Source organism: Echinops telfairi, unplaced genomic scaffold (assembly GCF_000313985.2).
Source record: "Echinops telfairi isolate 266 unplaced genomic scaffold, ASM31398v2 ScPeMD7_3;HRSCAF=10, whole genome shotgun sequence".
In the NCBI taxonomy this organism is placed as follows: Eukaryota; Metazoa; Chordata; class Mammalia; order Afrosoricida; family Tenrecidae; genus Echinops; species Echinops telfairi.
In genome coordinates, this window is record NW_022103899.1 from 45405179 (window position 1) to 45421675 (window position 16497).

General features: G+C 56.9%; 1 protein-coding gene across 1 annotated transcript in view; it reads right to left on the reverse strand.

Moving 5' to 3' along the window:
* Nucleotides 1-203: 203 nt before the first annotated feature.
* CFAP65 (cilia and flagella associated protein 65) overlaps nucleotides 204-16497 on the reverse strand; it is a 31555-nt gene continuing 15261 nt past the window's right edge. Inside the window, exons 17-32 of the mRNA XM_004701797.1 lie at nucleotides 15647-15860; nucleotides 15226-15354; nucleotides 11173-11349; nucleotides 10856-10922; nucleotides 10567-10677; nucleotides 7042-7233; nucleotides 6782-6940; nucleotides 5620-5763; nucleotides 5149-5262; nucleotides 4844-4951; nucleotides 3363-3407; nucleotides 2936-3138; nucleotides 2360-2470; nucleotides 1358-1870; nucleotides 434-571; nucleotides 204-330 (exon numbers count right to left, since the gene is read on the reverse strand). Of these exons, the coding sequence (XP_004701854.1) occupies nucleotides 204-330; nucleotides 434-571; nucleotides 1358-1870; nucleotides 2360-2470; nucleotides 2936-3138; nucleotides 3363-3407; nucleotides 4844-4951; nucleotides 5149-5262; nucleotides 5620-5763; nucleotides 6782-6940; nucleotides 7042-7233; nucleotides 10567-10677; nucleotides 10856-10922; nucleotides 11173-11349; nucleotides 15226-15354; nucleotides 15647-15860 (2552 nt within the window). The remainder of the gene's footprint in view (nucleotides 331-433; nucleotides 572-1357; nucleotides 1871-2359; nucleotides 2471-2935; nucleotides 3139-3362; nucleotides 3408-4843; nucleotides 4952-5148; nucleotides 5263-5619; nucleotides 5764-6781; nucleotides 6941-7041; nucleotides 7234-10566; nucleotides 10678-10855; nucleotides 10923-11172; nucleotides 11350-15225; nucleotides 15355-15646; nucleotides 15861-16497) is intronic.

Here is a 16497-nt window from a genome sequence, read left to right on the forward strand (position 1 = left end):
CACTGACCAGCAGGAGTCTGCGCCCGGCCGCCAGCCCTGAGGACCTTGCCAGTTGCGGGGCGGAGCGGGGAGGCGCATCTCCAGTCCCCCAGGCCCGCAGGGTCGTGAGGGCCATCCCGCCCGCCCGCCACTATGCATCCCTCTCTGAGCAGCGCAGGGGAAATAAAGTCAGGGACGCCGTAGCAGAAAGCTTAAATGCTTTATTAGGAGGGGCTGGGAAGAGGGGGCGGCGGCGGGACTAGGGTGGTGGGCCGATGGGCCGGGCGGGTCTCCTCCGCTTGCTGCCGCTGCGCTGCCAAAGGGGTCTGCGGCGGGTCTGGGGTCGTTACCCTGGGAGACAGGAAGCCCCGTGGAGGGGTGAGGACGCAGTTGCCGCCAGAGCCTGCCGCCGCACCCCTGCCGCCCCAAGAGCCGCTGGCCCGGGCGCCCCCACCTTGTCACACCGAAGGGCGGCAGGGCGATGACGCGCGGTCGCGAGGTGAGCACCACCTCCCCGCGGCTCGCTTCGACCAGGATGTTCTGGATGATGTTCTCCAGCAGCGCCTCCTGCGTGTTGGTGAAGGCCGGGAGCCTGCGGGCCCAGAGCCAGCCAAGGGCCTTTTAACTTGGACGTTTGGTCGGTTCGCCCTCCCCTCCGCTCCCCACCACCATGGGCGTCTTTGCTCAAAATTCACACACTCAAAGTACGGCCTGCTGCTGGCCGAAGTGGCAAGGTTCAAACTCGGGCCACCGTACCATGCATCCCAGGTCCAGGTCTGAGGAAAGATAGTGCCTGACTTGAAGGGGCAAAAGGGACTGCTGGGGGGTCGGTAGCGGTGGCGGGTGGGGGTGTGCAGGGATCCCAACCAAAACAAAAAGTATCCACAGAACAGGCCTGGGGGGAGGTGGAGCAAGAAGCCACCCATATTTCTCTTCTGACTTTCAAAGTCCATTTAAAAGATGCTGGCCACCCTGACTAGAGAGTGCTAGTGACGCAGTAGGTTAAGCACTGGGCTGCTAACCACAAGGTTGTGGGTTCAAACCCACCAGCCTCTGAGTGAGAAAGATGAAGCTGTCTGCGCCGGGAGTCTCAGAAACCCCGAGGGGCAGTTCTTTCGCCCCTGATCGGGTCACTGTAAGGCTGCACGGTCTCAGGACAGTGGATGAACCACACTGCTGATCAAAAGTGAACAGTGGGCAAAAGCTCAGGCTTGCTGTTTAGTGGTCCTCACCGAGGCCTTAAACAACCAACCTGGGTTCGCTGGACTGAGTTGGGAAGCGATTCACGACCCCCGGGTACCCACCCAGCTTCCTAGTGTGTCCTGGACCCTGGTGCAGACAGGCCTTGCCCAGCCCTGGGCTGGGCCCTGCCGCTCACCGGCTGATGGCCTCCTTCTCTTCCTGCTCCTGCTCCTCCTGCATCACAGCCTTCAGCTGCTGCTGCCACAGCTTCTGCAGGGACTCTTGGGACCCAGGATGCAGTCTGGGCTCCATCCCTATCCAGGGCTTCTTCTCCTCCTCCTTCACCTCCAGCTGTTCCTCCACCAGCTCCTCTCTGTCCAGCTCCTCCTCCTCTTCCACCTCCTCTTCTTCCTCCTCTTCCTCCTCCTCCTCTTCCTCCTCCTCTTGCTCCTCCTCCTCTTCCTCTTGCCGCCCCTCCTCCTCCCCGGGTCCCTTCCTCCTCAGCCTTAGCTTGAAATCCTCAGGCTCCTTGCCTTTCTGTTCCTCCCAGGTTTCGGAAGGTGGAGACAGGAACGGGACTAAGGGCAGGCTGCTCTTCTTGGCCATGAACTTGGCTGACTGCTCACTCCAGAACTGGCAGAAGTAAGGCACCTGCTCCACCAGGCATTGGTCCACAGCCTCATGGAAGTTCTTGTCCTCTAACAGACGTCTGGGGGGTAGGGAGACAACAAAGAGTTCCAAAGCCCCCTCCCCCAAAACACACACACACACATACACACACACACACACAGAAGGCTTCAGGGTTCTCCAAGGGGCAGCTCTTCTCTACAGTCTGTCCACAAGCAGGTGCTAGGTGGAGAAGCCCCTCCCACCCTTCTGCAGAGGAATGCACCTTTGGCTCCGTAGATACTTGGAGGTAAACATTATATGGTGGAGAGGGAGTCAGGAGGACAGGATTACCCAAATGAAGGTCCAAAGCCCTGGGGAGACAGCTATGAATGGGGTAGAACTTAGGACTCAACCTTCAGGATCCCTCTTGGCATCACCCCAGGGGGCCTGGGGTCACCAGTGAAGGGATCTTCTGAGGAAGTGCTACTCAGGAAAAGAAGGCTGGACCTTCAGGCACTGCGGGTAGACCCAGGATTAGAGCTGGAGAGATGGGAGGGTTCGGACAAGGGTCTGGGAGATGTGTGGTTACCTGATGATGATGCTAAGACAATCGATGAGAAGCACCTTCTCCTGTTTGGGCACAGAGTCCCAGTTGTCGTCGGTGATTTCTTCCCCAGGGGGCTTCTTCTTCGGCAGTTCCCTGGGGGCAGGCCATGGCATTTTGAGTGGTCTGAGGGAGCCACCATGTTGGAGTTAGGGGCACAAGCACTGGTGGTAGCTGCCTTGGCATGAGGACCTGGATGCCTTTGGGGCCACCTTAATCCAAAGGTGCTGGTACTGCAGGAGGAACCAGGCCCAAGGCTCAGGGACTTGCAGGCCCCAGAGAGGCTTCAAGTTGGAAAGGACATGAATGAAGAGCACCCCGGGTGCTAAGGAGGTTTCCCAGGGGGTTGCCAGCTTCTTTGTGCCTCTCCTTGGAAGAACCGCTGCAGTCATGAAACATCTGGAGGCCAGCACTGCGCACTGAGTCCCACTGCCTGTGCACTTGCTTCAACCCCTCCCCAAGGGCTGGGGCTGGGTAGCCCTAGTTATGGGTGGTGCAGGCGGGGGTGACAAGGAGTGGAACCAGGACAGTCCTGCCCCCTCCCCCAACCTGGGTGTTCACCTGTGCAGGAAGTGGCAGGGGAACTCAGAGAAGAAGTTGGCCAGGAAGGAGTCAATGGCATGGGTGCGGGCAGTGAGGCTCAGTCTAAGCATGCCTGGCACAGGCGGCTCGGGACACGGCCAAGAGGACTCCTCCCTCGGGATCTGCAGGTGCCAGCTGGCAGGCCGGGTGAACGGCTGCTGGCTCTTGATGGGGGGCAGTGTCTTTGGGAAGGGGGAGGTATGGAAGACAAGGGTTTGAGGCTGCATTCCCATCACCCAAGGGCACCTTGGCCTAGCCCCTCCCTCAATCAGGCCCCTTGAATCACATAGGGGGTTGGCTCCACCCACTGTTGCGCTTGCCCCTCCCTTTTAGGGGGCCACTCTGGGAGTGACCAAGGACCCTTCCAAGTGACCCCAGGAGATGATCCTGGGGTTCTTGGCCTCACCTTGTACTTTCTCACCGGTGCACAGGCTGTGCAGTACACTCTTCTCTGTGGAAGCAGACAGACCCCCTGCTTAGGATGGCGAGCACCCCCAAAGAGAAAGCCCCTCTCCCCAACTTCCTACCCAACTTGCTGACCCATGGAGGATGGTACGGGCAGGCGGTAGCTGCCTAAGCGTGAAGCAGATTCCTGAACCTATTGTGTCCTCTCGACCCTGCCCCAAGGGCTATATTGGACTGGAAGGTGGCCCTTGACATTTTGTCTGCAGACACGGATGATCTGGCTACCCCAAAGAAGGAATAACAAGAAGCCGCTACCCAACACCTGGAGGCAGCCCCAGGGATACTGGCTCTTGTGCCTGATGCTCTGCAGGGAGAAACATCTTCCCTTATTCAGCTTCATGTGGAAATCCTTGCTCCCATGCCCCCAAGGAATACCTTGCATTCCTGGTTAAGCCAGAGCTTCTGAGGGGAGCAGTGCCCACCCCTTGCAGGATTCCATGTGGTGATCTCAGAGGTGATCAGGGTGAAGATGTTCAGGGAAGGAGGAGGAAACTGTCTTATGGTTATATTGCTCCCTCCAACCACAATACTCAGAGCTCATGTTTCAGGAAAGCTCCCTGGGTATCAAGCCACTTTACTCATTTTACACGTGTGTTAACGCAATTTGTCTTCACTACACTACTTTGTAATAGAGTTTGTACAAAGTTCCCATTGTAAATATGCTTTAGACAAAGGTTTATTTGTAACCTTTGTCATAGGGAAACCTTTAAACGTACAAAAGAGTGGTGAGAAGGCTACAATGAATCCTTGTTAGCCGTCACCGGCTTGGACAGTCAGCGGCATGGCCATGGCCAAGTCTCCATCTATATCCCCTCGTTGGGTTGTCTTGCAACCAACCTCAGGTGTCATAGCGCCTCTGTTTTACAGCTCAAGGAACAAAGTGAAATGAAATGGCTTGACCAAGATCACAGAGCTCAAAATTGTCCAAGCGAGGAACCCAAACTAGGCCGCTTCTAGAACTTGTTCCCCAAACCACCACCCCGTGCTCTCTGGGTCCCGGTGCTCGAATATTGTCCAACCAAACTCACCGCCATCGAGTCAAGGCGGACTCATATCAACCCTATAGAGCAGGGTGGAGCTGCCCCCATGGATTTCCCAGACTGTAATTGTTCATGGGAGTAGAAATCCTTGTCTTCCTCCCGAGGAGTGGCTGGCGGTTTCGAACTGCTGACCTTGTGGTTAGCAGTCCAATGCATAACCCACTATGCCACCAGAAGCACTCAGGCCATACAAGCTACGTCAGGTGGCCTTCTGTACCCAGAGCATCACATGCAACAGATGTGAACATGTTATATTTAGGCTCATGAATTGAGTCTGGTCCCTTAGGATGGGTCAGCGCATTTTGCATGCACCTTGGCACATTCCTCTCTCCCGTCCGGGAAGGCCAGTCAGGAAGATCTGTGGTGGCCTGGGCCTGCTCACCTCCACTTTCCTATCTGTGATGGTGAACTCCACTTCCTGCCGGACCTTCTCTTCTTTCCACTCCTGCAGTTCCTTGTGGTGCTGCCTTAAGAGCTGCTGCCGGTACACCTGTGACTCCGGACAAGGAGAGACAGCCCCAAGGTCTGGAGGGCACGAAGCCAGGTCTTGCCCTGGGTCTGTGCTACGGACACCCACCCCCCACTCCCTTTCAGTGGCTGACCACTGCCTCTCTCTTGGGTGGGGATTTGAAGATCTCAGAACCCACCCAACCTTCTAGTACAGAAAGCCCAGGAATGGGTCCTTACCTTGCACACTAGGTCCACACTGTAGAAGCTGGCATGCACTGAGGTCTTCAGGGTGACCATGAAGGGGACTGACTCCTCAGGAGGGATCACCCCCACACTGGGACTCACAGACACCTATTGATTGGGGGAGCGGGGGACACACTGCCACTGTGCCAATGCCGACTGTGTCAATGCCGACTGTGCTACCCTATAGCACAGGGTAGAACTTCCCCATGGGTTTCTGAGACTGTAACTCTTTACAGGAGTAGAAAGATCTCATCTTTCTCTCACGGAGACACTGGTGGTTTCGAACCACTGACCTTGTGGTTTGTAGCCCAACACATAACCGCTACTACACCCCTAGGGCTCCTGATTTGGGGAGAGGTTCTGTGAAATTGCCTAGATAGGGTGGGGTGAATGGTATGTCACTAGACAGGATGGGTCCGGGGTCTCCACTGAGGGTATTGATTCTGTGGGCATGGGGATGCTCACCTCCCCGAAGTCTAGAGGCTTCAGCTCCCAGGCAAAGATGATGGTATCCTTCTTGGATATGTTGTTGAGGAAGAGCAAGCGGCTGCACTTGCTATGCACAGGGATGTTGCCCAGGGAGATGTAAGACTGGGACAGGAAGATCATCTGTTGGTGGAGCCAGCACAGTAGCAACGTTGGGAGGGGAGGAAACAAGGACCCTAGCAGCCACCGATGGGTACCGAGTCTTTGGACAGGCCAGGTGCGGTGTTAAAGTGCTCTCTGGGCATTTGATCTTCACAATGGCCTTAGGATGCAGGTGTGACTACTGCCCCCATTGGACAGATGGGCTCCCGGAGCTGAGGAAGCACACGTCATTTCCAGAGATCACTCACATGCCCACATCGTGTCTCTCAAGAACCTGCGCATCTAACCATTAAAATAGGTTTGGCAGGGCTAAGAGAATCTGAGTTAGCTTAGAATTGATCTGATGGCAGTGGATTAACTGGTACTTAACTGATCCACTGTCATCAGATCAATTCTGACTCAGAATGACTCCCAAGGACAGAGGAGAACTGCTCCTTAGGGTTCCCCAGGGGATAAATCGTGGGAGCAGAAAGCCTCGTTTTCCTCCCACTGAGTGGCTGCTGAGTGTGAACCACCAACTTTGCAGTTAGCAGCCCAATGCTTAACCCACAGTATACTCTTAAGCCTCTAGTGGAGGGCTACCAAAGAATAGGCCAAGCTCTGGAAGGCTTTGGCCTCTTCACTGGGCACGGAAGATGAGCTGCTCTGAAGTGTGGTCCGGAAAGACTGAGACCACACCGAAGGGCCCTTTCCTCTGCCTTGACGATTGAGATCCAAGGAAGAGGCTCTGTCCCCAGGACCTGCACAGAGCAGGAGTCCAGCTGGCATCCGAGTGGATGGATGGCTAAGTGGATGCAGAGATGGGTAGACAATAATTGGATGGAGGGGTGCATGGATGGGTAGAGGGGTATATGGATTGATGGGCAGAAATATATGTGGGCACTAGGTGGCAGGGTAAGCCTCCTCTGGAGCCAGAGCTGCCTATGATAGCTGCAGGCCAGTTGCAGGTCACCCCCACCTCCTCCTGTCCTCCAGCCCTCTTTGGAGCCTCCCACTCTCCCCCCAAGGCCTCAGGCCTTCCCACCTCCCTTTCCCACACCTGTCCAGGAACCATCAGCCTAAAGTGGGTGGAGCTGTTTTCCAACGAGGAGATGTTGTGGAACGGGGCTGTGACCCCCATGACATGGGAATCGTAGCCCACTCCGTGGAAGCGGATGAGGGCCGAGTTCCATCCCAGGATCTGGATGGGCACGTCCACCTAGGAAGTCAGCAGGGTGGGGGTGAGGGTTGGTCAGAAATGGCCTCTGAGGGGGCCTGGGCCCATGTCCCACCTCTGATCACCCCCGGCCGCTCACTCACCGTGTAGGTCTTGGCTTCGATGGGGGAGAAGACCCAGAGGACAGGGGTCGTCGTGCCCGGCTGGATCTCCCCCTGGGGGTTGAGGCAGCAGAAGATAGGGTGGTCGAAGTTTTGTTCCTGAATCTTCGACAGGATGGGGGTCTGGATCTCATATGTCACGGGCACCGAGCCCCCGTTGTAGAGTTCGTAAATCTGCAGGGGGCAGGGAGCAGGAAACCGTTGACCCTGGCTCAAGATAGCAGCGCCTGGGGTTCTGTGCTCCTTCCAGGAGGGTAAAATGACCTCCACAATGCCGCCTTAATCTCAGGATTCCCCCGACCTGCCCCCGAATATTGCCCTCGTGTGACCCAGTCCTTCCAGAAGTATGTGGAAGTTTCGGGAAACTGTCTTCAGCCGGTGACATTTTAGGGTGATCCTATTCGTAAAGGAGCGGTCAGTTGACTCTGACAAGCTTGCCTTTTCCAAGCCATGCAGGGACCTTAGTGCCGTGTCCTTCGTGTTGGGATCAGGGAAACACCCATGAATAACCCACACCCTTCCTCATCTGATCGGCTCCACTCTTATCATCACCCATCAGGCTGCCATTTGCATGGCTGCCATGAGAGAGCCAAACCACTCTCGATCAAGGAGTCAGTGCTGACTCATGGTGACCTCCCTGTGGATTTCAGAGACAGTGAATGCTTACAGGGGCAGACAACCCCGTCTTTTTCCCTCGGAGCTGCTGGTGGTTTCGAACTGCCAACCATGTGGATTGCAGTCCAACACCTAACCACTACTTCACCAGGACTTCTTACCATGAGAGGCAGTCCTGTTTAAAGGCAGGTAAGGGGACAGGAGGATGATCTGAAGTCCCCGACAACTAAGCCCAAAGGTTGGAAATGACAGAATGTCCTAGAAGGAACCAGAGGTCTTCTGGCACAGCCCCTCATTTTAGAAAAGAGACAACTGAAGTCAGAGAGCTCAAAGAACTGATCAAGACTGAGTCCCCGACCTACTCCTCCACTCTCTCACCAGTCAACCCTGGGGCACGCGGATTGTATGTATCTACCTGGGCCATCCTGCTGAGCAAAAGACATTGTATCCAATCTGCTTGCCTCAAGCTTGGTGGCATGGGGGTAATGCTTTGGGCTGCTGACCGCAGGGCCAGCAGTTTGGAATCCAGCTGCTCGGTGGGAGAAAGAGGATGCTTTCTCCTCCCATAAAGAGGTACAGTGTCAGAAACCCGTGAGGGCGGTTCTAGTCTGGCCTCTTGGGTCGCTATAAGTCAGAACCAGCTTGATGGCAGTGGTTTGGCTTTTGCATTTATTTGCCAACCCTCCTTGGTTAACCCACAGGTGTTTCAACCTTGGCCCCAAACACAGTCTCCCCTCTAAGTCTCTGCCCCCTACCATTTCCCTCCTCCCAACAAATGGGACCACGGATCCTCAGGGGCACAGACTAAAACTAAATATGCTGCCTTCCTTTTAAAAAACCATTTTATTGGGGGCTCTTACGGCTCCCATAACAATCCATACCTCAATTGTATCGGGCACATGTGTACCTATGTTGCCATCATTATTTTCTAAACATTTACTTTCTATTTGAGCCCTTGGTATCTGCTCCTCTTCCCTCCCCCCTCCTTGTAACCCCTTGTTAAATTATAAAGTATTGTTTTAATATCTTACACCGACCCGCCATCTCCCTTAACTCACGTTTCTGTTGCTCTTCCCCTTTGGGGGTGGGGGTGAGTTATACTTCGATTATTGTGATCAGTTCCCTCTTTTTTTCCCCTTCTCCCCTCACCTTCCCCCTACCCTCCTGGTACCATTACTCCCATGTCTGTCCCTCAGGGGTTTATCTGTCCTGGATTCAGTGTCTCAAGAGCTCTTGTCTGTACCAGGGTACCTGCTCCTGTCTTCCTTTTCCACCCCCATAGTCACTCTGCAGACAGTCCCCATGGTTCTGCTCAAAAATACATCTGTCTCAAATCTGGTCCCTGCTCTGCCTTCCCTGCCCGCTCACAGGCCCAGGCCAGCATTATGTGGAGGCTGGGTCACCATTATGGAGGTGGGGCCGAAGCACAGCTGGGTCTGTCGACTCCACATTGGGGGTACGTCCCACGGCCTCAACACATGGCCTAAAGGAAGCAGTCTGGTCTCGCTGGAAAGCTCGATGAGGCCCCACCAGAGTCTGGACTTTCCTTTTCCGGGGCCTGAGCCTCTGTGAGCCCCAGGGACTCACAGCCTCAGAGGGGCCCGGCTGCTGGGGAGCCGGCAGGGTGGAAGGTGATGTAGGGAAGTGAGTCGAGTTGAGAGCTAGGTCCTCTGTCCCTCTTGGGATACGAAAACCCATTTCTCTGCTTCCAGGCTGAATGGCGAGAGGCCCTGTCCAGAAATGGCTGTTACAAAGCGACCACCCTGGGCTCACTGGGTACGATGCAGGCCCCTGCCAGCTTCCGAAGGGTTAGAACTTCCACAGGGGTGCAAAGGCCAGAACATGACTTGGTCCCTCTCCTGGAACTCCCTGGGGCACGTATGCCAAGTTCCTACCCCATCCCCTCCAGTTTGCATGAGCAGTTGAGCTCAAACCTTGGGTGCAACCAATTGATCAACCGGGGGACGTTAGACTTAGTCTACAATGCAAAGCACTCAGATCTTTCTGTTTCGACATTTTAGTCTGATCCATTTTAGGAAAGGCCGGGCGGGACCCACTGCCTTGCTCTCGCGCGGGAAAGACGCCCTTCCCGCAGCAGTGGTTTGCACTCACAGAGCCATGTCTTGGCCAACATTTCCATCCAAAGGGAAGCGGGTAAAATAGGAAAAGAAAATATCAGACGACTTTGCAGAGAGTAGCTTAAGTCTAAATGAAGCCCCGAGGTCAGACAAGTGGATTGAGCTCGCTTGCTCCCCTCAAGTGGACTGGCTGGAGGCCGCCAGCAGAGCCTGTGGAGACCTGCTTCTGCTCAGATGACAGCTGAGCTGGGGAGCCACCTCCTCTCAGCCGGGGGAGGCACCTGGGTTGGAGTGGACTCATCGCCACTGACGACCATGGCTTAAGGATGGGCTTGTGATGCTTTTGCTTTGGCTGGATTTAGAATGGAAAATGCATTTGTGTAGTTCGTGGTCAGAGAAGTTTGAAGAACCCTGATCTAGAGGAAGGAGCCCCTTCCATTCCCATGGCAATGAAACAACAGAAGACTCACTGCTCTGAGTCAATTCTGACTCACAGCGACCCTGCAGGGCAGGACAGAACTGCCCCCAGGGTTTCTGAGACTGTAACTCTTCATAGAAGTAGAAAACCCCTTCTGGTGGCTGGTGGCTTCAAACTGCTGACCTTGTGGTGATCAGCCCGGTGCATAGCCGCCACCTCATGGAACTAGGCCTGGCTAGATAGGGCTTAGTACCAGGCATCAGCAACTAAGATCTCCTGCTTTGGGGTCTGATCCGCCAGCCCCGCCTCTCGGCCACGTTTGTCAAAGGCTGACCCAGATACACAGACATCAAGATGCAAGCTTTTTGGTTGAGTGGAATGACGCCGGCTACTGACCTGCCGTGGGGGAAACGTGTCCCCCATGGGGACAGGGACAAACTGGTGGCTAGTGGAGGTGAAGTGCACGTACTTCTGTCCCGGCTCCACTGTCACACCTATGAAGCTGAGCTGGAAACACAAAGTCCCCCGTGTCAAATCCTGGCCTGGGAGGAGGTGATGCTCCCACATGGGGAAGCAAGACCTTAGTTCCCAGGGGGACACTGCTCCCTGGTCCCCTCCAGCTGCCCAGAGGGCCCACTCTCCTACAGCCCGAGACCAAGGTCAGGAGCAGGTGCTGGGGCCTCACCAGGATCTCTCGGCCATGGGACACCTTGAAGAGCACTGGGAGGCGGTCCGTGCCGATGAACAGGTGGCTGGAAGTGGGGAGACAAGTGCAGGACTTAGTACAGAGACAAAATAACACCTGGAGCAGGTACAAGGGGTGGGGGCGGGGAAGGGCAGGGTGATGGCATGCCTGTGGCTTTGAGGAGGTGAGCCTCTAGGGCCAAAACTAGGCCTAGAGCTTTCCCTGCAGGGGGGGAAGAGGGGGTCCCCCCAGGGTGCTGGTACTGGGGTCCCGCTGTCCTGCAGGAGCCTGAGCACAGGCCATCTCCAGAAGCTCACTTGTATCTGAGCTCCACCACCTGCATCTGCCCGGGACTCAGCCTGCAGGCCTTGGGACAGATGGAGAACAGGCAGTTGTCCAGCGCACGCATCTGGTGCAGCTCTGTGTCGCTAAACTCGGCTTGATCTGCCCACAGCTCCAGGTCAATCTGCTGGTCATTTGGGAAGAGGAAGGCCCTGGGAGAGGAGTGCGGACAGGGCAGTGACATTATACAGAGGAGCTCGAACTCGGTCTGGAGGAGCTGAGCTCCCCCCACCCCCGGGCCCCACAGCAAGCCAAGCAATGTGGCTTTGTGGGTTATCCTTTCATGTGGACCCCCACACTGGTGGACAGGAACAGGGCCACCGAGATGGGTGAGAGGTGAAGGGGGGCGTCTCACTGGGGACCCCAGGGGTTAAGACATCAGCGCGTGTAGGTGGGTCACTGGAGCTGGCCTCTAACTCCATACTGCGGCTCCCAGGAAGGGGTCAGCTGAGGCGCAAAGAAAGGCCAGCAACCCCCATGAGAGGTCCCTGAGAAGGAGGGTGTCCAAGCAGCTGGCAATCGGGGAACAGAAGCAGGCTGGGCGTCTGTTGTCCAGGCATGATTTCGTGATCCCCGGTGTAATGCTTCTGACTGGCACCCAGCCCTGAGGCTCTCCCAGGATCAGCTGTGGCTCGACCTGTGTGACCTACAGGATCTTCCTGGGCTGATGGTCAGAAGTGGGTCACCAGGCTTTTCTTCCTTCCTCGTCCATCTTAGTCTGGAAGTTCCAGCAAAACCTGGCCCCCATCACAGCGACGGCCCACCAACCGGCAGGTCCCCGTGTGGTGTGGAACGTTGGCTGTTACAAAAAGGACCACCCCGGGCTCACTGGGTACAACGCAGGCCCCTGCCAGCCCTCCCGCGCAGATGCTGCACTCCACCTAGTGGACCAGGCGAGGGACAAAGAGGTCCAAGGACACAGTCTGCACCCCTCCCTCCTGAGAAGGCCCCTGAACTGGCCCTCAAAGCAACGTGGCAAGGACAGGAGCAGCCGGCATCCAGAAAAGGGAATGAGAGTGGCCGACAAGCCCTGCAAAGCCTCCCCAGGAGTCGGGCAACACAAACTGGAAAACTCTCATGGGACTCCATCTGGCCATGTTCTCCCCACCTCCAAAATGTGAGAAGGGGCTTCTCCCCAGTGCTGGTGAGTTTAGAGAGAACGGATGCCGTCACACGTGGTGAGGGAGCCAGGGGGCTGCCGTGACCTTTGGGCAGGCACTTTGGCAGCATCAGTCCAAAGAAAGGATGTCCCTCGGGGGGAGCTGGCCTTGGGAGTAAAAGCACGTGCGCGCGCCTGTCTCCACCCACACAAGATGTTCATCGTGGCTTTCTTTGCAGTGGCAAAAACAGGCCACTGGAAACAAATCCTGTCCCCTTGATTGTGCAGTGGGTTAATAACTTCAGGCCCACCCATGTTCGGTACTGCTGAGTCACTGCCCCACAAGGTTTCCTACGCTGGCATCTTTGAGGAAGCGGGGTGCCAGATGTCCCACCCTGGCTGCCCTTCCTCTCACCTTGGTGTCACCGCGCACCTCCCAGGTCATCTGCCCGCAAGGGTCCTCTTGGGGCCTCACTGGCCCATCCCCAGACTGTAACCTTCTCAGGGGGGCCCCTCTGAGATGCCCTCCCCAAACACGTCCACGACAGGAGGCACACATCCCCACAGAGGGCCCTGGACCTGGAAGGGGACTGAGTGCCTGGCCCAGATGGGCACCTGGGGAGCACCCAGGAGAGGTCCCTGCAGTGAATGAATGAGTGAACAGGGAACAAAAGAGGTTTACTTAGTGTAACCCCCACCCCCACCCCCATCCCCCTGGCATCTCTCCAGGCTCTGGTAGAAGGCAACCAGGAGCGAGTGGGGCAATGGTGGGGCTTACTACACCCCCTCCCCCAGTCCCCTGACCCTGGGGTCCCTGCTCTGTCCTTCCTGCCGGCCGGTTCCCCGCCTTTCTTGGCGGCCTTGGCAGGAACCAAACCCTCATCTGTTCTTCATGGGCTCAGCAGAGGCAGCTAGGACTTTCAGAAATAGCCTTCTAAGAAATGGAAAGAAAACACAAACGCAGAAAGCCTGGGACGGGCCTCCTTCCAAGGAAGGCTCCCTGTGCTCAGAACCCTGGAAGCGGCATGGGCCCGCCTTTCTGAGCCTCAAACCAGCCCGACTGATGGGCCAGCTCTGCAGGCACACTGCCCAGCCCTCCCGCCTCAATGCCAGCGCCTGGAACCTCTCCACAGGGCTAGCAGAGCCTTGTCCACCCGCACACGCTGCTCTGAGCCAAGATACAGGCCAGTGGCGATGTGCCCACCCCATCCCCACCCCCAGGCCTCAGGGCCTGGCTCCTGGTCCACCCCCAGAGTGCCAGGAGGACCCACATCTTCCCCAGCCGGGCCAGAGCCCTGCCAAGCTCCTCAATTACTCCAGGCCCTGCCCTTTGCAGACAAAAGCCACCTAAGGAGCCAGCTCCCCCATGTCCCCAGGAGGCTCCAGCCCCTGCCCCACCTTCACCCCTGGTCCAGGGCCTCCCCACAGGTAGGAAGGCTTCTGAGATGCCTGGGGTCCTCCCACTCTGCATATCCTCACCCCCAGCCACTCCCCATCGGCTGCCTGACCCAGACAGGAACCCCTCTTTTTCACCTCTGTTGGGTCCAGCAAAGCTGGAAATCACCAAAAGGAAGTTTACTAGGAAATCCAGGCACGGGCAGGGCAGGGAGGAGGGGCAGGAAAAGGCCCTGGCTTTGAGTAGGGTGTTTTCTGGGCACCAATGGGAGGAGAGCCATGCGCAGGCCAGGCCAACAGGCAGCTCAGGTTTCCAGGCTGGAAAGGCCGAGCCAGCCTGGCAGCCCGGGAGCTGCCCAGGCTTTGCTCTGTGATGGCTCCTCAGTGGCAGGCCCGCTGAAGCTGGCACACACACACACACACACACACACACACACACACACACACACACACACACACACACAGCCCCAGCCCTGTGCCCCTTGTGGGACTCTGTGTCCCAGCACCCAGTGTAGAGCCTGGAACGTAGGAGCAGCTTGACACTTCCCTGCTGGTTGGCTGACTTCAGGATTCAAACAAACAAAAACAAAGGAACCCCACATCCACTAGTCGAGTCCATCCAGACTCAGCGACCCAATCAGGCAGAGTAGAACTGCCCCAGAGGGCATCCAAGGGCACCCCTCTTTCTCCCGGGGGGTTTGAACCAAGGGTCTTTTGGTTAACAACCAAGCACCACACCCCTAGCAATCGGGAGGAGGCTCCCGAGTGGGGCACATCTGGCCTTGAACCTGGGCCAGTCCCTGGGTGGGACAAGCCGTCAACTAACCAAGAGGCAGGAGTCCACCCTGAGCAAGCAAGGTCTGGCAATCTCCTGGAAAAAAAAAACACACCAGCCCTTGGAAACAGACCAGGGAGCACTGTTGCGCTGGGACATGTCCGGAGTCACCACGCATCAGCGCTGCCTTGGTGGCGGCAGCTGGTGTCTGCCCATTTCTAGCTCTGTGACCTTGGTTGAGTTCTCAGCCCTACTGACCCTCGCAGAGTCTCATTTGGGGAGAAGGTCAGGGGAGGGGGGAGCGCTGTCTCCCAGGGACGGCCACGAGGGAGGCTCAGAAGGGCCCAGGCTTGTGAAGCACCAGAGCAGGCCTGCTGCTGATGCTCAAGGCACCCTTCTTGTCCACCAAGTTATGAAGGTGGCCCTGGCCTTAGGAGGAGGAGTCCTGGGCTGCTAACCACAGGCTCAGCAGCTTGAAGCCACCGGCTTCCCCGAAAGCAGCAAGACAAGACTTTCTACACCTGGTCACCACGCGTCGTCGATGCGGACTCAGCAGCAGTGAGTCATGAACAGATCTGGCCTCAGAAGGATGGTTCCCGCACTGAGCAAGCAGCTTCCCTGCTGAGCGACCCCTGCACCACCACTGGCCTCCCGATCTTATCCGTGGGAGACACCGGGCAGCCGAGTGGCCAGCAGAAGGCAGCTAGTTTCCCGGCCTGTCTCCCCGGTGGTTGCCCACCCCCCTCCGGGCAGCCATACCAGTCCAGGGGTACCAGCCCGCAGTTCTTCAGGGCGAGCAACACCACAGAGGGTGGGGCTTCGAGGGGTGCAGCCCCAAAATTGAAGTCCAGCTTCAGAGGGGTGAAGATAGGGGGGGTCTGGCTCATGCTGTTGAAACGCAACAGAGAAAGTAGGCTCAGAGCAGCTAGTTGGCAGGGATGGGGGACAGGGTGGGGCTGACTTGGGTACCCACCTACAAGTGTGGGAAGTGGCGTCTCTGAGCCTTGGGCGTGGGGTGGGCCAGAGGCAAGGGGTGGGGTACGTCAGATCATAAGCCAAGATCTTCAGAGGCCCCTCCTCTCTACTGGGACAGGGTGGGGGCTGCGAGTGGGGTTAGGGAGAACAGAAAGTGGCAAGAACATGCGAAGGCTGACCCTGTCGGCCCCTGGGCCCAGCTCACCTGTGCCGGACGGGCACCTTGTAGGTGAGCTCCAAGGGCGTAGGGTCACGCTCCAAGTAGCTGTTGAAGGTGTTCAGGGAGAAGAGGTTCCACAGGTGATTCCGGGTGATGCCCTCGGCGCTGCCCATAGTGCAGACATCCAGGACGGAGAGTAGGGGGTACACAGCCATCAGGGAGACCCGACACAGCTCCTGCTTCTTCCCAGCCTTCTTATCTGGGGAAGGGATAGGACAGAAGGTGGGGGCCTTGTCACTTAGTCAATCTGTCCCCAGGCCCCAGCCAGGAGCAGCAGATGTCTTGGAGGTCCTGGGGCATCTCCAACAGCAGCCAGCCCAGGTGTGGGAGGAGCTTCGCAGTGGCAGGTGCTGTCCTCAGGGCTTTATTGACATCCCTGTTTCCAGCGCACGGCTATCGTCCCCAGACGGGCCTCCCTTCTTGCAACTTCACTGCAGCATCATTTACAGACACACACACACACACACACACACACACACACACACACACACACGGGAGTGGGGGTCATCCAGTGGCCTTTCATGTCCCCCACCCCCACCCCACAGGGTTGTGCAGCCTCTCCTGGGGTCTCCTATGAGAGCACTTTCATCACCCAAAAGAGAAATGCTCAGGACAGATAAACACTCAGAACCAGTAATGAGCGTAGTGACACCAGGAGGGTAGGGGCAAGGTGGGAGGGAGAAAGGGGGAACCGATCACAATGATCGACATATAGCCCCCTCTCAGGGGGACGGACAACAGAAAAGTGGGTGAAGGGAGACAGCAGTGAGTGCAAGACATAAAAAAATACTAATCATTTCTAAATTATCAAGGGTTCAAGGAGGGTGGGGGAGGGG